This window comes from Oculina patagonica, chromosome 13 (genome assembly GCF_052425735.1).
Source record: "Oculina patagonica isolate OP01 chromosome 13, crgOcupat, whole genome shotgun sequence".
Taxonomy (NCBI): Eukaryota; Metazoa; Cnidaria; class Anthozoa; order Scleractinia; family Oculinidae; genus Oculina; species Oculina patagonica.
In genome coordinates, this window is record NC_135770.1 from 11629353 (window position 1) to 11655880 (window position 26528).

The window sequence follows — 26528 nt, forward strand, 5'->3', positions numbered from 1 at the left end:
CTGTAACAGTTTAAGCTGTAATTCGCAGAATATCCAAATGCAACACCACGGGAGGTCTACTGAATGTATTTGTAACACTGATTAAAATGGTCTGAAAGGTTTCAAATTTCAATTAAAAATGTCAATTACAATTACAAGCTAGCCTTTTTAACAAGCTTCACGGGTGACGTTTTTTTGTAATTAAACTGAGAACTCTCTTAGCGAGAAATAATCTTAACATCTCAGTGGATCATGAGTCGATAAAATGCGCTTTAAAAATTTGTAATAATAGTCTAACACATGCCATTGGCCAGTGATAACTGGATTTCCCATTATACCGTCGATAGTTATTTCGGATAAAAAACGTAACGCGCAAATTGGGCAGCAGTTTTTTTTTTTCAACTGATTCACAATTGGTTAAACACAAAAACAATATAACTCATCGTGGGAGATGGCGTATACTATACAATTATTTCCAAGTATGTAATTTATTTACTGAGAGTTGATACTGTACATATTTATTGTGGTAGTGTAATTGTGAAGTTGTTGGAAAGAATGAATAAAAATTACAAATATAACTTACTCATTCCCTTTTTAGGCGTGATTATGGGTTACTCGCATGTCATGAAGGCGGCGTGGCGCAGTGGTTAGGGCGCTGGACTTGTAATCCGAAGGTCCCAGATTCAAATCCTCCTCCCTGCCACTAGATGGATTTTGTGCTTAGTCATCCCGTATTTGGTGGCCGGGTTGAGGAGGTGAAATCGATGGGGAGGCGATGGGGGTGTTAAGCTCCAGCGGAGGACGGGAGGCGGGAGACGGCTACAGGAGGTGTGAGCAGCACTCGGCGGAAGCTGACAGTGACTGTGGCAAAAAAATTGGAAAAAGGCAAAGGAAAATTTTTTTGGCATAAAACTATTAACTCCTCCGACCTTTGTAAATAGCCAAGCCTTCTGCCAGTTGGGATTTTTAACAAGTTTCTGTTCGATTAATAATATTTTTTTAATTTTTTGCATTGTCCTCAATTAGCACAGCAGTGCTAAAAACACTGACACTTAATGAAGTGATTTATTCCTTATTATTTTGTTAGTGTTGAGCAATGTAAAATTTAAATTTATTTTTGAAATTATACTGTAAAACCATCTCTTGATGTTAAGACAACTGGGCACAACTCATCTACTCGTTTGTTTCCCATAAAAATATTGAGGGCCTATCACTTGGGAGGGGGGGGGAGAGGAAATAAGCATTTTGAAATTTGTTATGGCCCCGAAGACAACTAATCTGATCTATGCCGGGTACAGAAGGCCGCTTTTCACCTTCGTTAGAGTAAAATAAAGTTCGTTTCAATACTTCAACGTTTTTGAAACCTAAGCCAATTAAACAGTTTAAATTTGAAGCAAAGTAATAAGTATTTGCGCGCGAAAAGACTTTTCTGCATCCGTCGAGTGCCATGATTCTAAGAAAGGCCTTTTGGTGTAACTTATAGCTATCCGCTGCGGGACATGTACAGTGGCGTTGCAAAGTGTTTTATTCTGACTTAGAAATCATTAGTTGGCTTCTTCTTTATCTCAGTCCAAAAATGAAATATAAATATTGCACATCTGCACCTCACGCTTGGACGATCACAACTATGTATAACGCATGGTAATTTTATTTAGTCAAAATCACATACTTATGTCACGCTATAACTACTTTATAAAAGAATTGAAATAACAAAACGTTATCTTTTTCTTTCTTGGATAGGCTGTAAATATTTTTTTTACAACTCAGAGGCAAATAATCAATTAATTTAGATCAATTTTTGTTTTTTGTTGTTTATTTATATTACTCTTAGTAATTCATACTTTTCTGCTTAAAATCATAAAATTTCGTACTAAAATAATAAACCCTTTGCGGAGGCTAGTGTCGCAACTGGCTCGCGCCATTTCTTAGTTTCCGCTGCCTAAAGCTGCTTGGAGTAGTGCTAGTCTCCCTGGATGAAATGCTAGTCCATCACTGGTTAAGCATATAGTATCAGGTTGCGCTAACAATTCGCCGGTACCTGGGTGGAGAAAAGCACTGTGAGAGAGTCAAAACGTCTTGCCCTAGCCTGCGAGCAGGTTCCCCTTGGGGCACGCGCGAATATACCGTGGGGCAGCCGCGACTGGCGAGCGAAGCTATACGGCGGGGAGGAGTCGCGGCTTTGCAACTCCCGTGTCTCTCTCGCGCGTGCCCCAAGGTGAGCCTGCTCTTAGACTAACTTGCGCAAGAACACAACGCAACGACCTCCGCTAGAACTCGAACTCTGACCTGCGGACTTAACAGTGGGCCACTCCGCCTCTCCCTACATAAATGATAAAAATATATGGTATTTGTTACACATGTTTTTGAAATATCCCTACACTTTATATCCTACTATATTAACCAATGTTTACATTTTCCATATGCTATTGGTTTCAAGCAAGCCTGTGGTGGAGTGAAGAGGAACTCTTTAATTCAACAGCTGTGACGGACCTTCTAGGCCTCGCCATTTTTTTTGTATCTCGTGAAAATATAATCTTAAAACAAAGAAAACTGGGGTGTTGTGACCTCAGTCTCATACAAGCTAGTTTAATTTGATTTCCGTTGGCCGACGGAGATAAAATCATATTTTAATATTATTTTTTTACAATCCTTTGCCCTTACGGCTTGTAAGTATGATACTTTCCTCGCCTGTCATACCGCAGAAGTAAAGCAAGACAGCTCAGTTTTGTATCTCAGTATAACAATCATATTGTTGTTAATCAGTTAATATACGTGAGAATAATCATTTCAAAATGTTAATTCCGTGACTTCTCTAGACATTTGACGTTTGTTTTCTTTAAGGGTATACGTTGAAGTCTTTCATGCTTGCATCCGCAGCGGAGGTAAACTGTGAAATAAAGAAAAGCCGTATGTAGAACTGATTAAACTGATATTTAAAAAAAACATAACTAGAAAGAGAATGCAAAATTAACTTATCGTGACAAGTTTTAACTTTCAAGTAATGTATGTAACTAGGAGATCAAAGGACGCCGACGTAAACGTCAATTCTATTACAAATGGAGAAAGAGAAATGGAAGCTGGTTTTGACTCTTTGGGATGGGTTAGAGAAATACGTTGTGGTGATAAAAATATTTGCTTCTTTTGTAACATAATTGCTTTGGACTTTTGCCATCACATCATGGATGAGACAAGTCTTGGACTGCAATTCCTGAATTTCAACTACCATTACTTACCTGTTCAGTAAACTGGTCAACACAAGCCATTCTAATTCGCTCACTGGTAGCTGGACTGTCCAGTCTGAAGATCCCTTTAATACCAGATTCACGCCTGCAAGGTTAAAAAAAAGAGCTGCATCAAATATTTCCATGAAGGGAGGCCCGAAAAGAATGCAGACATATTTCTTCTATCTGGCGCATGTTCACACCGAGATTTTACAAGATCAAAATTTGTCACTATCGAATCATCCCCTTCCCAGGAATGCGCTCGCGGCAAATTGTTGTGCATAAAAACGATGCCCTGGGAGCCGTCCCGGCGCGACGGGAGAGAACGACGAAGGGCCCGAAAGGATGTAACGCCATCGCTTAAAAAATGATTTTGTCTGAGAAAGAGCCTGCGTTACTTTCATTAATTTTTTTTGAAGAAATAGAAATAGTATCGAGGGGAATCCAAACAGATTTAAAGGAAGTAGGAAGACTATCTGTAGAAACATTTCCTTCTACAGATTAATCACATATTATTTGACAATATGAGTCATAACACGTGCGTAATTATATGACTATGGATAATCTCTTTACGGGGAAAGCCTCTCGTATCAATGCAGGCTAAAGGAGTCTATATAGTATTACGCTATTTGTTGATCCTTTAACTCCTTCTTAGAACGCGAGAATCACACTTACGTAATGTATACTTTCTTAAAGACCACAACTGGAGTAAATATCAGTTGTACTACATTTTGCTCTCAGCCAGATTCTACCGGAGCCCGACTACAGCAACCTCTTCAGCTGACAGATCGAAAACAAATGTTTCCTTATCATTAATTTTATTAATTTTGTTTAGCTAAATGCAAAGCAATTAAACTGGCTAGTCAAATAACACATTTTTCCCCTTTATGGGCAGAGTAAATGGGAGAAATGAGCTGAATGGAACAAAATCATTCCCTGACAGTTCGTAACCAGATGTATTAAAGAACTTAATGAAGCGTAGAAAAGACGGCACTGTTCCTTTGCTGATTTTTGATAAACGCCCGAGTGTTCGTTGAGAGGGAGTCATGGGGTGGGTGCGTGCACTCACCTGGCACTTGTGACAGCATCTTTAATGGCGAAAAAGACTGAAGACGAAAGTAACAGAGGAGGTTCTCCAACACCCTGAAGTGAACAAGAGACCATGGAAATGTAAATTTAAAGAAACAGAGACGTGAACAAGTTTTATACATTAACTGAGAAAATTTTTGCCCGCTAATTGGTCGAAAGCTATGGACGATGACAGTATATAGACCATAAAAATGACGTAACATGTAACCGGCAACGTAAGACAGATTTTGGAAAACTTGAGAAATTGTCGCGACTTTTCCAAAAACAGAATCTAGCGAGTTGCGAAATGTCAACATGAACATTTAAGACGAAATTTCCCACATATGCATCGGCTTCAAGAGCGAGAACTGCGATCTTACGAGCTGCACATGCGTGTTATTGTACAAAACAAATCGACCACAATTTTTCCATGGCCTACACACTTGCAGACCATAGAAATGACCCCATAAAATGACCAAAACTTTGCAGTAAAACCACTCGCCTAACGGCTCTTATTTCCACTTGAGTTTCAAACATTTTAAGGCGTCATTTCTATGGTCTATAAGAGTGTAGACCATGAAATAATGTGGTCGATTTGTTAATCGTCCGTAATCCAGGCTTACCAATGAACTTGGTTATGGTGTTGGAAAAAACGTCTGTACTTCAGGGTACGAAGATTGCTAATATTCTAATAGCCAGTCAATCAATTAGTCATGGTTTGTAGTTCTTCACTGGCTTCGAGATAAAATTAATTGTACAACTTGATAACAAACTATTCGTTTGAACCTTAGAAGAGTAAATGGCTTTGTCATTTGGTGCATTCCGTAGAAGATGAACATTGAATTCCACTGGTATGTCTGCAAATCCGGGAATCTTGTAAGCCCCAGGTCCCGTCGTCCATAGTGAGCCGTTCTGCGAGCATCGGACCTCTTCAATAGTGTACAGACCCATTCCTTGTACGAAAGCACCTTCGATCTGATATTAAAGCAGAACAAAGAATACGCAAACATGTGAACACAAATGGAAGAGACTCAACGTTCTCTTTCTATTAACACCCACTTTCAGTGTTGCGTGCATAGCTATCTTCCAACATCCATCTTTCGACGTGCTTTTAAAAAAATGAGACATTCAAAACCGATGCATTCTGGTGTTGGTTCAATGCAAAAATAAGCCCACACGTTCAGAAGGTCGTGCTAGTGGGCTGTGTTTGGCGGATTTCGATTCGTCTTGTTTGTTTATATATAGTGCGTCAAGGATGGATGTCGATAGAAAGCCGCTATGCACGCGGTAGCACTGAAAACGGGTGTAAATATTCGACAAGATTATTCTAGTGTACGCTGGCTAACAGTGAAAATGCGTGGAACGTTGTAGACGAATGATAAACATTTAAGCGATGATTTTTTTTTACTTCAGTATCAAATTTCTTTAAGTTTCCCTTTCTCTCCGCACTATTTCTGTGTTGACACGGTCATAATTACAGAAAAGGCTGGTAAACGTTTCACAGCAATGCAAAGCTCTACTCAGAGTATTGCTATAAAAAACAACATTTCAAGGCCGGTAAAACAATTGGCGTGGAAAAAACTGCCGGGGAACTTAGCCTCACACAGTTATAATTCCCCTCACTGAAATTAACACAAAATCCGAAATTTAGCCCACCCGAAAAAAAGCCTCCAAAATATTTCATATTTCGTATTTCAGACTTTTGATGTTTACTCGATTATCGCAGACTGATTTTTTTTATACATATCGTTATGTGAATTTTAGCTTGCAGTATATGCTAGATCTCTTCCAAATATAACCCCGACCACTTTTGAAACGCAAACCACACTTCTATGATACCACCTCCAAATAGAGACCACCAAAAGGCCAGGAATTGTTAACTGAATTTAAGGTATTAACTTATGCCGTTAAGCATGCTAAAAAGGCCGACTGTTTCATATGGGAGCCTCCCCAGTAGGGGGGAGGGGGGGGGGGGCTGGTACATGCTGTACTAACCTGTCCAATGTCTATAGCTGGGTTGAGGCTGGTACCAACATCCATCACAATATCAGTGCGAAGAACCTATAACACGTGAGAGGCAAAAAAATTACAAAAGCTGTCGCAGCTACTGCAAACACTATGATGATGTAACAGGACAACATGAAAATGTGACTCTCTGATTCATACAAGAGCCTATGTGCTGTGCGATTAATAATGGTAATAGGACTAAGTGGAGTCCAGTTCGGTCGGTATGTAATCATACGAGTGATTAACAAAATTGGAAGACCGCGTAGCGGGAGTCTGATTTTGTTAATCACGAGTTTAATTGCAGACAGTATTGGACGACACGAAGTCCTGTTATCAATAAATCAAAATTATGACAAAATTTGAGAAACAATGTAACCTTCGGTTAAATGGTTAAACGTCTTTGTGAATAATGAAAAACACGACAGTTTACTCAACAAAATGCACAACAACAGCGCGCGCAAAATGACGCGTACTGTCCAATTACACAGGCATGACGCGCAAACTGTCCTTTTACACTGTCCAATTACAAGTATGACGCGTACACTGTTTATTATAGTTTTGAGTGGGGGGATTAATCATGTAAAAATGATGCATAAAATATATATTGCAAGGTTTGAAAATAGCAACCCCTTTTTATGAATTCCGGCTGCAGATTTAGTATTTTAGAAGGTAAAACAAACCTCGCCTCGCCTTAGTTTTTTTAAGTGTAACAAGCTACATTATAAAGATAACGAGTGCAAGAGTGGCTGAGATAGTAAAGGTTTTTGCTTTAATGAAGCCTTAAAAACGACAAAAGCTCTCACTTGATGATCGCCTGTGAGGCAATCGATTTCCACTTCAGAGCAGGCAGCACCATAACTGAAATAACTGTACGGTTGTCCTGTATTGGTTTCCCAGTCGTAGCCAACATCCGGGACTCTGAGAAGCAAAACGACACAAGAGGTTTGCTTGTATGGTCCTCTGTATTATATAGCTTTTTCCACGCTTATGATATAGGGGGGCAAAATGCTTACTTCTTTTGTCAACATTTATGGCACCTGAACTTTTTTTCATTTCTATAACTTAGGGGAGGCACACGTTTCACCGCCGTCAAACGTCTCAGGTAGCTTTTCTTTCCATTTCGGCGTTTTTTGTTCATTATGAAGTGTTAGTACGAGCAAGGATAGATTAAAATAGTTGCCGAGTGAAAGCATAATCCCATTCCCTCATCAGGTAAACGAGTGTTTTTACTTTTTAAATGTTTCGCATCCGAACCAAAGGTGCTTTGACAAATGGCGCCGACAAGTCCACATATCGCTATTTTCAAGCACGTAGAACTTTTTTAGTAAAGCTCCAAAAAACTTAGTAAACCCTTAGGATACCGGTTATGTATCGAACTTTGAACTGTGAAAATTGAAACCTTATCTTTGCAGTTTTTTCCTTATTTTTGCATATTTCTGTCGTTTGACCGCGGTGGACGCACACGTTACCTTTTTACTCGTTTTCACATAATCGTTGAGAGCTACCGATCACCTGATGATTTATGCTTGACAATGTTGTCAGCAGGGGAATTACAAAGAAGCAGAAAAACAATAGAATGGATAATTTTGTTCAGAATTTAAGTAGGGAATTTTTCTGTGTATACTATCACATGCTCTCAAGTCACATGTACCAAGAAGTGCGTCTGCGGGCACCTGTCCGTTTCCCATTCAGCGAGATAAAAACAAGCAATGTCAATGACTTCGTATCAAATTTTACACATTATCCCTTACTTGTAAAATCCATTCGCAGAAAGGTTAACGCGGTCAAAGTAGGCAGAGCGTACCCAGTCTTCCCATTTTCCTTTTGGATTCTCCATTTGATATGGCTTTATCCGATCCAGTATTTGCTCGCAAGCATTCTGTAAAAACGTAAATTAAGGAAATAACCTTACCTTATCATCTTTGCACAACTTTGATTTTTACTCATTTTTGCACAAGTCTTTTTCTCAGGTATTTTTTGTGTGTGCTTCTATTAGCCCCGTTATCGTGTACATCTAAAGTTGTCCTCATGGTGTACAGAAACAGTTGAACCCCACTTATAATTATTCGAACTTGGTTATTTCGAATTCCCTGTTTTTTCGAACTAAAACCCATTTCCCTTGGATTTGCACTTTTTGGGGTGTTGATGAGTATGGAATATCGTTCCCTTAAGCTCTTCTCTGTTATGACTATCCTATGCCCTTAAAAATCTCTCTGGTACATGTGTAATGGTCTACGTTTTCCTCCCTGTGCTAGGCGTACGAGGCGGGGGGGCGAGGGGGGCTGCATGCAACTCCCCCAGTGCCGAAATTTTTCGGGCAAAATGCCTGGAGAAAAAAATAGAAAATAAGCCGACAATTCTCAACATTACGTTCAAAATGAATTACATCAACAGAAAAAGTATTGGAAATATAGCAAACTTTGTGATTCAAAAGTCAAAATTTCTCATTCATTTGCTTTCGTCTCCTCTCGCAATTTGCCATAATCATGTTCGAGATTTCTTGCAAATTCAGCGTGGCCACTCAGTTAGTGATTCAGTCGCAATCAGCTTTTCCATAGCTTGAGCGTTTGCACGCGGTGGATCCAGCTTTGATCTTTTTGACTCAAATATTAAGTTCTCAGGGCTAGCTTAAAACTTTCAACGAAATGTTTTAACCCATTAATCCCTGAATGTTTCACACGCTTTTGTATAACTTTCAACGACAAGTGGGGGAAAAGCAATATAAATTGGCTCCCCCAAAATACTTTAAGTTTTGTTGAACTAGAGCGAATGAATAAAATATTTTCGAAGAAAAAGGATTCAGTGCATTGACACCTTCGGGAAACGCCACGAAACTAATTTAAGAACTATCGTTTCCTTTACTCAAGTAGGCAAGGTCTATACACGACTATTTCAATGCACGTTTTTTGTCCATTTTATAGTCCTCTTTATTTAGCTTTCAATTAATGTTTTTTTTTTCGGGCAAAAAGGTCTCCGCCCTCCGTCAGAAGGTGCCCGTACGCCTATGTGTGCTACTTAAGTCAACAGCCATGTAGAATGTAGAAGGATGATACTGGTTCTTACTTTGACCGCCATGCCATTCATATCAGACGACGCGGAAGCTGCAGTAGGAGACGTGTTAGGAACCGTGTTGGTGCTTGTTTCACTGATTAGAATCTTGGACACAGGAATACCGAAGCTTCGAGCTGCAACCTACAAGAGGGAAATTCAGCCTTTATTGGCAAGGACACTGAGAACACAGACGAGCACTTCCCTTCTATAGAACTCACCTGCACCATTTTTGTGTGCAGTCCTTGCCCCATTTCTGTTCCACCGTGAGTCAGAAGAACTGATCCGTCTGTGTACACATGAACAAGAGCCCCAGCCTGAATGAGAAAAATTGAACGTGTGATGTTCCTCAAAATAACAATAAGTAAGAGTAAGAGTAACTTTTCTGTTGCAGTCTGACCAAGCGACCAGACAATTAACTAAACAACAAGCAGATGAAGATGTGACAAAATGTTTTCTTATTCACTGAGAACATTTTTGGACTTATCATTAGCATGCGATTTTCTCCTCTTAGCTGCACGACAAAATGCATATTATTTTCGTATGATTTTATGTAGGACAAGTCGCACACGCACAGGTTGTTGTCTTTTCTTTTTCCAAAGGAAGCAGAAAAAACCGAATGTTACTTATCGGTCTTGATCAGACCGCGTAGAGAAAGCCGGTGTTCGCTCAGTTCGTTATTGACGTACTAATAATAATAGTAGAAGCAGTATTGAAAGACCTATATGTACTATATACCTGATTCTTGGTGGCGAAATGGAAGCCTATGCCAAGCATAGTGGGTGTCAGGGCAATCCCACGCTTCCGCCAACGATTTTTCCTTAAAATAACAAACATCAAATTCAGTTAAAAGACGCAACGAACTTAAATACAAGACAGGAATCAGTCAAAAAACAGCGCCCAGGTCTCGCCGTCGTAGTAGCCGTTTTCTGTAAAATGCGGAAAATGTTTTTTTTTTCTCAATGATATTTTGAAGAAAACGGCTAAAAAATACAATGCATAAAACGTATTTGTTGCTGAAATTGTCATAGCCTAACATAACGGGCTCAATTTAATAGAATATTTTTGACGTCTGGAGTGTAAAATCTGTTGATCAAAGCGGGATTTTTTGGTGGAAACAAAACGTGAGCTCTTTTTCTGTGATTTATTAGAATAAGAATAGGAAAATTAAAGCGATTCTACCGGAATTGCCAAACACAGCATGGTCATCCAAGTACACACAATGAGCTCAGTTATGTCACAACACAACATTAACCTCATTCAGTGATTGTTTCTTCAGTACACAGCTCAGGGTACAACATTCAGGTGTTTATAAAACACCACACAAACTCTTTGCATTTGACTTTATTCACGCAAAGGGCCAAGACGCTATTTTTCGATTGTGTGAAAAAACAACTGGAAAACATTTTTTTTTTTTTTGCTTTCGCAAACTACCCACCTATTGAAGGAGTTAACGAGTTCTCTTCGGTTCTCATAATCACATTTCTCCACCAGCTCCTTCCATACTCGTTGAATATTACAACTGGTCAGTTTCTGGTTGAAATGAGTTAGATCTCCTTCTTTGTAAAAATTTACCTCTCGGACCTGTTGGTGAAAAGGCAAAGTTGATTGTATTGTGTTACATGACGATTTAATCTGCTTCGGTAATTTCTTGACATTCTCTGTCTTTGCTATTCTTTGAACGCACGATTTTGGAGTTAAAATATTAAAAATATCTTTGTTTACTGCTATGAATTTCGCTGAAATCTCAGCCTCGTCAGGCATGTTCCGCCATCTTGGATTCTAGATGTTTTGGATTTAACCTGCGATTACGGAGAGAATGAAAACTATGCTCAATTTCGTCGCGCGGGTTTGCAAACTATAGTAAGAAAACCAGATCCACGGCATGAATTTGGGATTTACATTAAATTAAAGGTGGTTAAATCTGGTGTTTAGTGATCGGTTATCCAACTTTACACCATCAAGTAAATGTTGTTAAAGGTGGTTAACCCGACCTTTACGCTGCCATGTGTAAATCAGATTTAAAGTTGGTGTAAAGAAGTCTCTTTATCTTCCTTTATACTTGAATGTAAAGCTGGGATAAAGGTCAGCTTTAAAAAATGTAAAGTCGGCGTAAAGCTGAATAAATTCCAAATTTACCCCTGCTTTATTTGAGCTTTACACCACGGTAAAGTTATGTTTTCATGCTGTGAGAGTTTGTACATGGCTGACCTGTCTTTGGGAAATGCCACAAGTGACAGCAATGTCGGAGATGCACGATTCAGCAAACAACATAGCCTGCAAAAAAGTTGTAATCACAATTATGCAACTGTTCCATGTTGACAGTGGAGCATCGGGACGTGAGGCGCGCCAGCGGAGCACCATGGATAAGAAATTTTGGTACCCTATCGATGCGAGAAATGTTGAATATAACGTCAGCGCACTCCTTCCCTTTCTCTCTCACACATGTGTACACACCGATTGATATGGGATATTGAAGAACTGTTACACTCCTTCTTATAAAAGCGTGAACACTAAAAAATATGTCTGGAATGTTTGTGTTTAGCCAATCACATGCGAGAACTTCAGACCGCAGAAACCACAAACAGTAAATGGGTTTCCTTTGGTCACGGAGCAACTTTAGTTCTTATTTTGTTTTTAGGATACACGCTCTGTCTTTTTTAAGAATTTAAAGAACTGTTATTCTTTCGTATCGAGGGCCACATCCAGAACATGGTTTCAGGGATATTTGAAAGAAAAAAAGGGATTAGTGGAAAACACGGGGCCGGGGTCCCGGGGTGTGGAAAACACGGGGTGTGGAAAACACGGGGTGTGGAAAACGCGGGGTGTGGAAAACGCGGGGTGTGGAAAACGCGGGGTGTGGAAAACACGGGGTGTGGAAAACACGGGGTGTGGAAAACACGGGGTCCCGGGGTCTGTAGAAAACGCGGGGTCCCAGGGTCTGAAAATAATTTTCTGGCTAAAAAGACAAGTTTAATAATTTATCACCAAACTTAGGATCTTCGTGAAACGTCTTTCCTTGCGTTGAAAAGCCTAATATACATGTCATAAAAAAGCCATTCAAGTTTGTGAATCAAATACTTGTCCTTGTGATCTTTTGGGATATATCCGTTTTTTCCATTTTATAAAATTAACAATTTATCAGGAATCCGAAAATAAATATTCAGACAAACTACGTGCCAACTTCGCCCATATAGTTTTTGTTATCAAAAGACCAGTACAAAAAGCAAACCTGGTGTTCTGCCGAATCATTGGAGGACCGTAGTATAGCTGCCTGCCTCTAATTAATTTCATTACGAAAAATATTTTTTTAATACTAGTCTATTCCACTCTTTTTCTTCTATACCAATCACCTTTGCGGCATCTGCGTACAGGTTGCAAACATTGCCCGCCGAATAAAGTCAAAATATAATTCTTTTATCAACTACCACCCGATCGTGTATAAAGTCTGTCGCTCTCATTTCGGACTCCAGCAAAGACTCAACATTGATTTGCCATATTCATGTAGCTCCAAGCTGCAGCTAAAAGTAAACATTGGCATTTGCGTGGAATAACTTTGACATGCTACCGGTCATAAATCAATACACAGAAAACGGAGATTAGATATAACAACCATAATCAGTAGGGTACGGTGGATGAGTTAACTTCAAGGGTGGATCCAAATGAGACCCTCCTGATTTCTTCTTTCTCGCTTATTTCTTTCTACTAAAACTACGCAATTCCGTCCACACTTAACTTTTTTGGCCGTGTTTTCACGGTCGGCTTAGTGCTGAAACCACGGCACCGCACGACGATTCATGAATGAAACTAGGTGAATGAAGTCAGCACCTTTGCCAGATATGGGCGTGTAGTTTGTCTTAATTTTCGGATTCCTGATAATTTGTTAATTTTATAAAATGGAAAAAACGGATATTCCCAAAAGATCACAAGATCACAAACTTGGATTGCTTTTTTACGACATGTATATTAAGCTTTTCAACGCAAGGAAAGACGTTTCACGAAGATCCTAAGTTTGGTGGTGATAAATTATTAAACTTGTCTTTTTAGCCAGCATTATTTTTTTACCTTCGTCTTATTTTTAGACCCCGGGACCCCGTTTTTTCCACACCCCGTGTTTTCCACACCCCGCGTTTTCCACACCCCGTGTTTTCCACACCCCGCGTTTTCCACACCCCGCGTTTTCCACAGACCCCGGGACCCCGCGTTTTCCACACCCCGGGACCCCGGGACCCCGGCCCCGTGTTTTCCACTAATCCGAAAAAAAGGACGGTTTCTCTAGCGACGATATACGACATGGTTCAGTGCATGCAGTATGTTGTAGACATGTCTAGACATAAGATGTAAACACGATAAACCGAATATAAAATACAAAATTGTGGAGTTTTCGTCACTGATTGTAAATCTTTTCGGTAGAACAAGGGATTCGATTTATTTCGGCAAACGATTTCAACCCTTAGGCAATTAGAGGTTCCGTGATCGTAAGACTGCAAACTGCAAAGGCTCCAGACGAAAATTATTCAAAATGTTGGCGTGATTGGTGCAAAGTAAACACCTCAATCGCTCAATCGTTTGATTTTCGCTTTTCCTTCCCGCTATCGTTTCGCTGTTATCGAAGAAACAAACCTTCCTTCTATCAGTGTTTAGGTCTGCTACAATAGTTGGGGTGAGATAAAAACCGGAAAATGCAAGCTTACCTCAGTACAAATTGTAACATGCCATCAGGCGAACGGTAACTGCAGATACGAATTCGTTACAATTTTTGAAAATTGGCGGCAACTGGGGCAATTCGTAGCGTCGGGCGCATCGGTTTTTCAATTTTTTCTATAAAAAAATCACTCAAACCTATTCTTCAGTGGAGCAGTGAATGTTCTCAAAAAGGAAGGAATTACAATTAGTGTGTTTACTTGTAAATTGGAGCGAAACGAGAACCAAATATTGTTCCGTGACCGATGGAAACCCATGTGGTTTCTGCGGTCTGAAGTTCTCGCATGTGATTGGTTAAAAGACAAAGAACATTCCAGACATATTTTAAGTGTTCACGCTTTAATAAGAAGCGGTGTAAGCTTGATGGGGAAGTTCATTCCAAAATGGCACTTCTATTTCTTCACGCTAACGAAGAGGTAAACAGTACAGAGATATGTTACTCACCAAAATTTCAGCTTCCAAAGAGTATTCAAACCCCTATGAAATCCTTGTCTGAAGCAGTCCAAAAATTGAGAACCGGTCGCCGCCATCTTGGAGTAAATTAGCAGCGTGGTGATGTACTTTTACTATCTCTTGGAGCTCAGTTTGTGCAAAATGATGCTGCACAAACGGGCATTTCGAAAAAACTAGGCAATACAAAATTAACAAGGAGTACCAAGTATTTAAAAAAAATGTTTAAACTTCCTGCCAAACTTCAGGCTAAGCTCTTTGATGCAACACATGCCGCATCACCAGTCTGCTGAGTTCCCCGCAAGATGGCGGCGGCCGGTTCTTGATTTCGGACTTCTTCAGACAAAGTTTTCATAGGATTTGAATACTCTTTGGAAACTGAAATTTTAGTGAGTATCTTACCTTGAAGTGACCTTTTCTTTGCCGTGAAGAAAAAAAGTGCTATTTTGAAACGAACTTCTCTTTTAAAGGCTTTTGTTTTGTCATGTAGATCCATAGAAGTAATTTATTCGCTAACATTTAGTTTTTATGGTGAGTATTTGGCAAATGTATTAAAATAGACTTTACTCAGCCATGCCACAGTCCCTCTAAGCCATTGATGCCAACGGGTCAGAACAAGAACTCCACAGAATTGAAAAAGTGGTACGTCTAAAATGGCTCATCGTGTTTAAAAAGGAAGCGCATAAGTGATGACTAAAGTTACGGACCATCAGGAAAAAGTACATTCGTTTTAATCGTTCTGATTTTATTATTTCTCCGTTTTCCTCACCTGCGGAACACCAAAGCCTCTGAAACCTGTGCATGAAGGAATGTTTGTTTTGCACAAGTAGCCAACTCCACGAATGTTTGGAATGAGGTAACAGTTTACCATGTTTAACAACGATCTTTGCATAACCTATGAAATTGAAACACATAACAAAGTGCATTATTTATGCCAGTACATGTCGCATGCCGAGTCTGTCTGTCATCTCATCCTACCTAGATTGGGCTTGTTGACGATCTGAGTAGAGCTAACATGTTTAAAGTACGTCTTTTGGTAGACCATACTCAACCTCAACTAAACAAACTAAGGGAGTTTTTTTATGGGTCTGGCCTCTTATAGAAAATAATTTGGACAAAATCAACCTTTACCCCATTCGTAAATTCTTGAAAACCCGCTAATTTACTACCAATTTCAGCCCCTTCGCATCGGTGAGCACAGCAACCCAAAATCCGTTCATTCGTTTTCATCAATTCATCCGTTTATCTCATTTTCCTCCAGTTAATCGAGAATAGAGTGAGTAGGTATGGTTTCGGTTCTCTCGTCTACGGTAAAAATTAACCAGTGAGCGTGAGAGTAATCACAGTTGTTGTAAAAATATTATATTAGCATAAAAACCTTTCGAAGAAATTCCCGAAGTAGTCGTAGACATTACAAATAATTCCCAATCCAAACATAAATTGACCATACACATGCTATCTCTATGTACGGTACATGCATGTGTCAGGAAGATACTTACAAATTTGGATGCGTCCACGGAGTTTCCAGCATTACTGTACAGTTTAATATCGAGAGCTTTAATCTTTCCATTCAACGAAAAACCAAGCTAAAAAACAAGAAGAAAATCGTTTAACATTTTAGCACATTTACGATATGATATCATGAATATATCTTGTAAGACATTTTGGTATTTAGTATCACTGTACATTTTCACGAGTCTTGTAGCATTTTTAATTTTTGCGAGTCCAAGGGGCAAGTCAAAATTCAAAAGCTTCTTTGTTTACCTTTTTCTTACTAATTTTCGCGATTTCAAAATAATCGTGAAATTTAATACGCGCGTAAAAAAAAATGCGCGAAATTTAAACACGCGAAAATGAATACCAAATTATACATCAAAACAATACAAATTTTAAAGTTTGGAACTTCAACTATCTACCATTGAAAATATCTCCCGTCTTGTTTTCGAATAGCAACCTTCCTTCCGTTTGTAGGCTCATTGTAGTCACAATGAGCCAAAATCACGAAATTTAATACCTTTTGCTCTCATTTTTCTTGCAATCGCGATAATTAATACCCGCGAAATTCGGCTCCCGAATTATCGCGAAATCAAGTACGAGTGAAAATTAGTAAGAATAAGGTACATGTTCTAATTCTTCTATTCCATAGAGTGCAATTAGTATGTAATATGATGACTTACGGAGTGTAACTTATCATCGTGTAAGGCTACATCGTTTTGTCGTCTTTTTTAATTACCTTGTACTTGGCTAAGTAAGGACTACGCATTCCAGTGCTAATCATGTCTTCATCTCGATCAAGCGTGCATCTCACTGGTCTACCAGTCCTGAAAAAAGGTTCAGATTGCCCTATTTAATTACATTTCGCCGGTACCGATTTCTGCATTTACACTTACAATTCGGCCACCACATCTTAGTTGTTGTCGTCGTCATCATCATCATCATCATCATATCCTTTATTTAAACACGATCAGGTTTTAAACATAATGCTTGTCGGTTCGTGTGCTAAACTAATACATGTATAGTGACAAGTTAGGGTAAACTGTTTTCTCTTTTTCCTTTACTCGTACTTTACATTCACCCGATATTCTACATTACTCAACTTACTTAGCAGCAGCCACTGCCACTGCATTTGTCAGGAAACAGTTCCGTGTCTCTTTGCCACCAAAGCCACCACCTACAAACAGCATATGGGGTCGCCTGCATTAAAAGAGTTTTGTCGCCGATCGATGCTAGTTTCAACTGCACGGACTAACAACGTACAAATTTCTATTTGTTCAAAACTGATTAGCATGTGATGAGAAAGGTAGTAGAGAACAACTGACTTATTCCTCGATCGATTAACGCCAGTAAAAAGGAACGTTTACAATACAGTATCTCCAAAAGGTTGACAGGAGCACGGGGTTTAATAACCAAAAGCAAGGCATCAGGCTCTAATAAAAAAAAGCTTATGCCTGCTCTTTGTTTATCAAACGTATCAACTGTAGATGAATACGTACGTACGTGCAGGCGTGACGAGTGTAAATTGTGATAAAGACCCCCGGGGAACCTTTGTTCTTCACTTGTAACTGGCACCTCTCGTGAGCTTGTAATTCTACTGGTCCTCTGGTGAAGCAATTGGGGACTAGGGGCATTGTTCATGTTGTTTGTTCTTTTGTTCTATCACTGGGGTAGCGAATCATCCACGTGAAACTCTGCGAGAGTCATGACACAGCGCAAGCCTAAATAAATTGCAGAAGCGGGGTAAAACAATATAATTAATTTAAAAAAAAACTCACCCAGTCGCTTTGTTCGTACTACAATTCTGTTGTTCGGCACTCCAAGGGTTCTTGCTGCAGATGCCTGTTAAAGGAAACAAGTTTGTTACGCTTTATTGTCGCCTTCAGAGCCAAAAAGGAAAGGCTTACGATATAAACGACATCTGTATCTCAGTGTCGAATCTTCTAACTGGATTTTACCGAGTTTTTACATAATGGAAAAGTTGTCCCTGCTGAGAGCGAGTCGAAACTCGGCTTTCCCGGTTTCACGTCTGTAGTTCCAGGTGGGCTAGTCAAAGGAGCCAAAGTGTTTATAGCGGTACATGGTAAAGATTTGTGCCCTCCAGGATCACCCCCTCACCCCTAACCTCCACCCTTCCCCCGTCCCTGTAGACGTATTCGCGGGGGGAACTGAGTGCAACCACGACGAGAATGAACAGTAAACACAACTTTATATAAGCTTTAACTGTAAACAAGGTAATGCTGACAAGATGAAAGAAGACTTCGGTTCGCTCGGCACGACTACTCGCTCCATGTGCTATGTCACGTGATGTTTATTAGTGCCATAATTCCACTACATCCCCGTCGAGCCAACTATGCAATTTCTTATATAAACGGCGCACAGCCATTTATGTGTGAAGTAAAGTATTAAGAGGGCGTCTCGTTTATTTCCGACCATCAATTTTGGTTCAAGAATTCGAATTGTCTCATTTGCTGGGATTTTAAAGCCTTTACCTAGTTAATTAATAAAATGGGTTTCATTTGATTAAAAATTCTACTTTATGTTTTTTAGGATCTATCGAAGTTTGGTTCGATCCAGAGCAATTACCCGCCTTCCGAAACGGTTAAAATAGCACATATTGCAATTGCTCTCAAAAAATAAATATTCGCTTAAAATATCCAGTTCTTTTTGTAAACTATATAATCATCATTGTAGTTTATTTAGCAATGTTTCAATTATGATTCATTCTTGTTTCTTCATAGGACAAAACAAGATTTCCGACCCGCCTAATCCAGCTTTGAACGAAACAAGGAATTTTTATTTTTTTTTTTTTTTTTTTTTGAAAAAAAAAATAGCCCAACTTTGAAGGCAAATTTTGAAAATGTGGCACCTGCTTGAGACTACTTAATTGCATGAACAGAATCTATAAATGACCCTTTCTTGAAAACAAGAATAAAATTTGTCAGCACTTCAAGTCTACAAAGCTGACAACCGCTTAAAATTAAGGAAATTTTCAAAATTTATAGGTAACGAACATCTTCGTCGTGACAAATTCTTCTGATAAATTCGCATACCATAACCCCTTAAGCTCTCTTACCTGGCTTTAGAATGTCTGTTCCAGCCTTTACAGTCATCTTTGAATTCTAAGTATCCTCAGAATTAAAAGCTTTTTCCTCCAGCTGTGGGTTTGTACACGTTCCCGGCGAACCAGATACATCTTAGTAGCGTGACTGTCACATCGATCGGACCGATCGCAACATATGTATAAAAGAAGCGTGGAAGTTCTTTGCATCGCTGACCGTAGTTTTGCTCATAGCCGCTTTTGATCGGGCATATTCCTCTTAAAACGTTTGCAGGGACATGTTAAAGATTAGTGTTACCACGCATATAAGTAGTAAACGGTGAGCCAAGATCGATAAATGCTGCGGCCATCTTGTGTTTACAACTGGTGTATTCGTTCCCAGTCCCCTACGAGCTTTACATTTCAGTGAGCCTGACACTTTTGAAGGGGACAGTAAGTGAAATATCTAAGATCCGTTAGCAGGATTCATAATAAAACAGTTTATAGCAGCCAGCCGGCCAGCCAGATCATAATAAAAGGAAGGCAAGAAAACTAATGGAAGAGATGGAAAGAGTCTGAAAAGAAAACTGATTTTTTTTTTTTAACAAAAACAAGACTTATATTTCTATAATAAAAATTTGGTTTGTATCTGATCTTAAAATCGGTTTAAAAGGTTGGTAAAAAGAAGGCTGAATTTTCGGTACTCTCTGTTACCTTCATCAGAGTTAAAATTGGTTCAGTTTTTGCATAATAAGTTTTTATACGCCGCCGGTCTCTAGGGATGTTCCAAATGTTAATTTAACTTGTGGCAAATGCACATGCTCATTCACACAGTTAATGTCCTGGATAGAATGTAGCGCTTCTAGGAAAAGGCGTTGTTGCCTATTGTTGACATTTCTTTCTAAAATTTCAACATAATGTGGATGAATGTCATGGCCTGTTGTTTCCGCGTGAAATCTTATTGCGCTTTCGTTATTAGATCTTGTGCCAGGCTTGTGCTCTGCGCCGCGCGAATTCCATGATCTTTTGCTCTCTCCCGCATAGGCAAAATCACATGTTTTGCATTTGACTTTGTACACAATTCCCTTGTTACGATCGATGTGACAGTCACGCTACTAAGATGTATCTGGTTCGCCGGGAACGTGTACAAACCTACAGCTGGAGGAAAAGGCTATTAATTCTGAGGATCCTAGAATTCAGAGATGACTGTAAAAGCTTAAACAGACATTCTAAAGCCAAGTAAGAGAGCTTAATGGGTTATAGTATGCGAATTTATCAGAAGAATTTGTCACAACGAAGATGTTCGTTACCTATGAATTTTGAAAATTTCCTGCATTTTAAGCGGTTGTCAGCTTTGTAGACTTGAAGTGCTGACAAATTTTATTCTTGTTTTCAAGAAAGGGTCATTTATAGATTCTGTTCATGCAATTAAGTAGTCTCAAGCAAGTGCCACATTTTCAAAATTTGCCTTCAAAGTTGGGCTATTTCCTTGTTTCGTTCAAAGCTGGATTAGGCGGGTCGGAAATCTTGTTTTGTCCTATGAAGAAACAAGAATGAATCATAATTGAAACATTGCTAAATAAACTACAATGATGATTATATAGTTTGCAAAAAGAACTGGATCTTTTAAGCGAATATTTATTTTTTGAGAGCAATTGCAATATGTGCTATTTTAACCGCTGAACAAAAAAGCTGAACAAAAAAGGCGAGCAATTGCTCTGGATCGGACCAAACTTCGATAGATCCTAAAAAACATAAAGTAGAATTTTTAATCAAATGAAACCCATTTTATTAATTAACTAGGTAAAGGCTTTAAAATCCCAGCAAATGAGACAATTCGAATTCTTGAACCAAAATCGATGGTCGGAAATAAACGAGACGCCCTCTTAACAGCTTTTTTGCGCCCGGGGAGAACGGTATGGAGGGTAACCCTCCTACCAAAGTCATTATTACCCCTGGGGTACAAGTAAAGCTCAAGCGCCGGTAAATTGAAACTTACAATCACTTCAAGCTGAACAAAAACGTTTTTACCTGTGTCAATTGTGGATTTTGAGTGGAAACAAAGAGTTCCATTTCACCGTCTTCTCCTTTAGGGACAGCTATTGTGACTTGTGTCTCTAAATAAAAATGTTCCTATAACAAGTAAAACAATAAAAAGACTTGACAGCACTGAAGGCGATGCAAAATTTGAGTACATCCTTTTTAAAACAACAATTAAAGGTTCAAATGTTATTTACAGGGCCATTTTTTCCCTTAAAATTAGGCTAGCAACTTTTGGTAACTTATCTAGAACTCTAGAAAAGTGGGCTAAGTTTTGTGAGGACTATTGAAAACTACTACTTGAACATAAATTTTAGACTCGATTGACTAGCTAAGATATCAACTATCCAGTATCGTCCGTATCCACTGTGAAGATGCGCGCTCCTTATGATAGGCATCACAAAGTGTCTTCACTAATAAATGTTTACCAAAACACCCAGGCGCGGTGGCCTAATGGTTAGTGCGCTCGACTCCAAGTCGAACGGCCCGGGTTCGAGGCCTGGCCGGGGCGCTGCGTTGTGTTCTTGGGCAAGACACTTTACTCTCACAGTGCCTCTCTCCACCCAGGTGTATAAATGGGTACCGGCGAATTTACTGCTGGGGGGTAACCCTGCGATGGACTAGCATCCCATCCAGGGGGGAGTAGCAATACTCCTAGTCGCTTAATGCTACGGAAACCGGGATAAGCTCCGGCTGTATGAGCCTCATGGCTCGGACACAGACTTTACCTTTTAAAACACCCATAAATATTAAGTAAGTAATATGAACATAGCCAACAACCTAGTCATACATGAAGTACTCGTTGAACAAAACGTGCATTTATAAGTGACGAGTAACAGAAAATTGCTAGTCGCTTCACGCTTCTTAACCAGAGTTTAAACGCTCGTAAGTTTAGCCATCTAAAGTTTTTTTTAATAGTTGTCACGGAAATCGACGAAGCCGTACTCTTGATCAATCATACGCAACCTCATGATTTGTGAATTTTGCCTTCCTCTGAACTTTACAGGAGAATTTATTCTTCAATCAGAATAACTCACTTGTCCTCCAATTCTCATCTCTCCTTCCAACACGTGATCTGATTCAACAAAGCCAGTTTCCAGGTCTCCTTTCTGAATGCACAGCTGGTCAATGTCGTAAAAGGACTCCGCTGCTATGGCTTCCTATAAAGCAATGTTGAAAGTTAGTGACTTTGCTCAAATAGCTGAAATAAAACTCAGCATGTTAATCTAGGAGCATATCTTGAAATACACTGAAACGTATACAAATTATAAGTAATGCTGTAATTAGTTAGTAGTTGTAAGTAAAGCGAGTAATTAGGCTGATAAAATTGCTAGAGGCCAGAGAGGATAAAGTATCGTAATAAAAGGAAAACCAAAATTATATTCCGTGTGTGTAAAAGAAACCTTGACGAATGGAAAAGAAGAAATCAGAAACTGAGGTTACTGGTGCCGAACTAGCATTGACGAAGGAAAAAAAGTACTTATGATAATCCTTATTTCCCTTGGGCCCCCCCCTTTATATAAACAAACTGATATAACCTAAACACTACTGAAATTTTCGTACAAAACTTTTCCTCCGAAGTCGAATTCCAGCTCTCCCCAAAAACAATCCCACCTATAGCATTGAGCAAATATAAGCGAAGAGCATATTTTCGAAAATTTACGATATGGAAAATCTTAAATGAGAGAACATTACAGAGTAACGTCTAAATAGCTTAAGTTTCTCTTAGTGTGGAACTACAACACAGAAATCTACAACGCAACATAAGTAAGCATAGCATTTCACCTCAATCGTTAATATTCTTGGCAAGTCCTCGTATGTTATCTTGACCATCTTTGCTGCTCTTTGTGCCTGGGCCTGTGTTTCAGCGGCAATGGCGCCAATTACTTGCCCCACGCATGTCACCTACAGTATACACACAGTGACGCATTATGAAAGAAACTCGTCAGTCATTTTGACTGATTAAACAACAGCAACCACTGCGTTTCATGACGCCTTATGACGTACACGCTGAGTAAGGGTATTTGGTTGGATGCAGTGATCAAAATTGAAGCGTCGAAATCAAAATTCTTTGTTTGAGACACGCGCCTACGAAGATATAATATATAGTTAGTTGTGTGGGGGGGGGGGGGGTTAGTTAGTTAGTTAGTTAGTTAGTTAGTTAGTTAGTGAACAAGAAAATAAATCGAATTTGTTTAACGAGGTCTGCACATAACAGTCTTGCGACTGACAAACCTGTGGTTCTCGTATTCCCGATCGATTTGGAATTTAGAAGTGATAAAAATTTGAAACCCAGTGCAGCGTAGCTGAATGTATAAATGACAAAAAATGTAAATACCACGCTGTAGTCAAAAAACTATTCCCGACGTTTCGGCAATGCTGCCTTTATCAGGGGGACAAAACTATTTCGCCGTTCATTTAGAATTTAGAAGTGTTGGATTCTGTAGAGGGAGGGAAACCGGAGAACCCGAAGAAAAACCTCAGAGAAAGGACGAGAACCAACAACAAACTCAACCCGCACATACGAGATTCGAATCCAGGTCACATTAGTGAAAGGCAAGTGCTCATCGTTACTCTCATCATCAAATTATCATAATTATGAATGGCACGAAAGATGCACCTTGTCTGTTGCATAAACTTCCTCATCCTGTAAAGCTCCCATTGAGTTGTTTCCAGGGACATCATCTGCGCTAATGTATGTCTTCACCCCAGGGAGACATAATGCCTCGGTTGGATCTACAGCTCTGCAGGATTGTAAAAAATGATACATGGTATTAAACATTCATTAATCAAATACACAAGTTGTGCTCTTCCAATGGAGCTGTACTACCTATCTTTTTTAGAACTTAAAACTTAAAACAAAATGGCTTTAAAAATGGCTTGGGTAGGGGGGGGGGGGAATATGAAAAGTAAAGGCGGTCAAAGTATGGTTGGGATGTTTTAGACCTGGGGGGATCATTGACAAGGGGCGGAATAAATTATTGTTGGTGACGACATAGACTCATGAATAAAATGCAGTGGATTTAATTAAACTGTGGGTGATGATTTCAAAATGGTGATGACGTCAACTTGACCCCATCAACTCTGCATTTCTACTGTTACAAAAATATGTGCGTTGCAGCGAGGCATCTTTAGTACTGCAATTAGTATACGTAATTGGACTACATGCTGTCCAATTTGGAAATAATTTGATGAAAAAAATTCCGAGGGCAGCCAAAATTGGACGAGGCCGTAGGCCGAGTCCAATTTGGCTGTCAGAGGAATTTTTTGAATCTAGTTATTTCTAAATTGGACAAGCATGTAGTCCGGTTACATATTAATTATATAGCTTGTAGTCAGTCAATCGAGCATAAACAATAAACATATGTCCAGAACGGGAAAAGCAATTAACAATAGTAGGCATATTAACACAGCACATGCAACTCACTCAAAGCATTGTCTTCACAGATCAAACTTAAACAAAACAGTGCAATTTTATTCACCTGAGTTTGCGAGTGAAAACACTCCATCAATCAATGAAATTCGTAAACAAAGTGTCCGAAGAGCGTAACAACTTCTTGAATCTGACAAACTCCTTTCCACTATCTCGTTTGTACTTCATCGCCGTCTTTTCTTTTCGAATTTCAGCAAAAAAACGAGAAAGAATTACATCTAGCTCATGGCTATGAATATCTGACAGATTTCTTGCTTCGCTTCGCTGCGCTTACGTTCACCCAAGTTTTGTACTATTTGAGGTGTTTTGCTCTTGATTTTTGCTTCTTAGTGTAGCTAGCTCCTCTTCTGACAACGTAGAAAATTTCTCTTTGTTGGTACTATTGCTAAAAAGCTCAAAAAGAATGGAAAAACGTAGCAAACTTGCCTCTGAATTCCGCCATTGTCAACTAAGACAAGTTTACAGGGCTGACGCTATGCTTTGTGCTAATTGGCTAACATCCGTCACATGTTGTTTTTTCTTCGATTTGATTGGCTAAGACAAAACTGTCCAATTTTTCTTAAATTGGACAGTTTGTGCATTTTACCTGAAAGTCCTAATTGAAACTATCCAAATTTAATCCCAAATTGGACAGTTCTCAGAAATTAAGGAAAAATAGCTGCGCTGACAATATAGGATTTACTGACAGCTATATAATTATTCTACCAAAATACCTAACATAGCCTTCCTGAGGTTACGTTAATATAAATTTTTTACTCGGGAGCATGCCCCTGGACTGCCCACTTTGTAGTCTACAGATAACAGGTTTAGCTCAACCCCACCAGCGGTTTAGCTGCAAATGCAATAGTCTTTCCGATAAAACAGACAAACAGTCAAGACAATATCAGCTCTTTATGGCCTTATCTGTTTTGACGGAACAATTGATATGTTGGTCAGTCACTGATAATAATTAATTCAACCTGTGCATTTTCGATATCAAGGATGTTATTATTGTCACCTTAAACTGAAATTATATCCGATATTATTAAGTTTTGCTTGATGAGTTTTAATTGTGCTTTTTCATTTTAAAATATTTAAGAGTTTTTATACGGGATGGGGGCGGGGGAGGGGGTGGTGTTGGTAAACATTTCTGACGAAGAAGGGGTCCATTATTACAGCGATTTATTTATCAACAAATAAAACCAGACACCCTTCCCCCTCCCCCTCCTCTCCCCTATACGGTCACTATATCGGAGATCGCAATTTCATACTTACATGATGTTCGCATGGGCTCGTGTGCTGAAAACAATTCCCAAATATAGTTCTCCTGAAATGGAACAGCAATCTAAATCATATCAAATTGGTATGATAATGTGGTTCAAGTATCTCTTCTTTAAATAAACGGCACCCAATGCATGCAGAAGCGATGATGTTTCACAAGGGGTCTTAAATAATTTTTAGGACATTTGTCAAAAAAACTGACAGAAATTTAAAGCGTTTACCACTCCTGTGTTGAATGATAGTTCAAAAAAATTTGTTTTATCATGTATCGTGACATCCAATATACGATATGCAATAGAAACTAAAAGATCAAACAGTCTCGTAATGTTTTATACAGCAGCCTATTATAATAAAAGAGAGTAGAAGTTTCTGTTAATGCTAAGAGAAATCTTCATATATTTTTTATCTCTTTCGTTTATAATTTGAATTAGTCCTTTCTTACTCACAAAAGTATTTGCTTTGTGTTCTACGCAGCGATTTGTTGTCGGGTTAACTTAAGTTAAAGTTATGTCTAAAATAATGACCCTCGTTAACTTCGGATTAAGCAGCATTTTCATTTTGTTGAGCACCTGAATAGTGAGCTAAAAGTCTACCAGACCAGCCATTGGGCTCCCTGTGGTAATAAGTACACTATCTTCTACCTGCTCACTTCCAAGTGTCATCACAAACATTTGCCCATCCTATGGTGTGTAGCCTAAGGTCAGTCAACCCCCCTCTATCTAATGACTGCTCATTCGGTGTTATATATGCGGGAATAAACAGACTACAAAACTATCTTATTCTT

At 39.1% G+C, this 26528-nt stretch overlaps 1 protein-coding gene across 1 annotated transcript in view; it reads right to left on the bottom strand.

The window, feature by feature from the left end:
• Positions 1 to 1270: 1270 nt before the first annotated feature.
• LOC144636133 (xanthine dehydrogenase/oxidase-like) overlaps positions 1271 to 26528 on the bottom strand; it is a 45284-nt gene continuing 20026 nt past the window's right edge. Inside the window, exons 18-39 of the mRNA XM_078495266.1 lie at positions 25739 to 25790; positions 23672 to 23795; positions 22837 to 22956; positions 22089 to 22211; positions 21043 to 21144; positions 17750 to 17813; positions 17079 to 17148; positions 16711 to 16798; positions 15977 to 16063; positions 15247 to 15372; positions 11535 to 11600; positions 10762 to 10907; positions 10062 to 10143; positions 9545 to 9640; positions 9339 to 9467; positions 8027 to 8154; positions 7079 to 7193; positions 6264 to 6329; positions 5055 to 5243; positions 4270 to 4343; positions 3213 to 3306; positions 1271 to 2866 (exon numbers count right to left, since the gene is read on the bottom strand). Of these exons, the coding sequence (XP_078351392.1) occupies positions 2816 to 2866; positions 3213 to 3306; positions 4270 to 4343; positions 5055 to 5243; positions 6264 to 6329; positions 7079 to 7193; positions 8027 to 8154; positions 9339 to 9467; positions 9545 to 9640; positions 10062 to 10143; positions 10762 to 10907; positions 11535 to 11600; positions 15247 to 15372; positions 15977 to 16063; positions 16711 to 16798; positions 17079 to 17148; positions 17750 to 17813; positions 21043 to 21144; positions 22089 to 22211; positions 22837 to 22956; positions 23672 to 23795; positions 25739 to 25790 (2192 nt within the window). The 3' untranslated portion in view covers positions 1271 to 2815. The remainder of the gene's footprint in view (positions 2867 to 3212; positions 3307 to 4269; positions 4344 to 5054; positions 5244 to 6263; positions 6330 to 7078; positions 7194 to 8026; positions 8155 to 9338; positions 9468 to 9544; positions 9641 to 10061; positions 10144 to 10761; positions 10908 to 11534; positions 11601 to 15246; positions 15373 to 15976; positions 16064 to 16710; positions 16799 to 17078; positions 17149 to 17749; positions 17814 to 21042; positions 21145 to 22088; positions 22212 to 22836; positions 22957 to 23671; positions 23796 to 25738; positions 25791 to 26528) is intronic.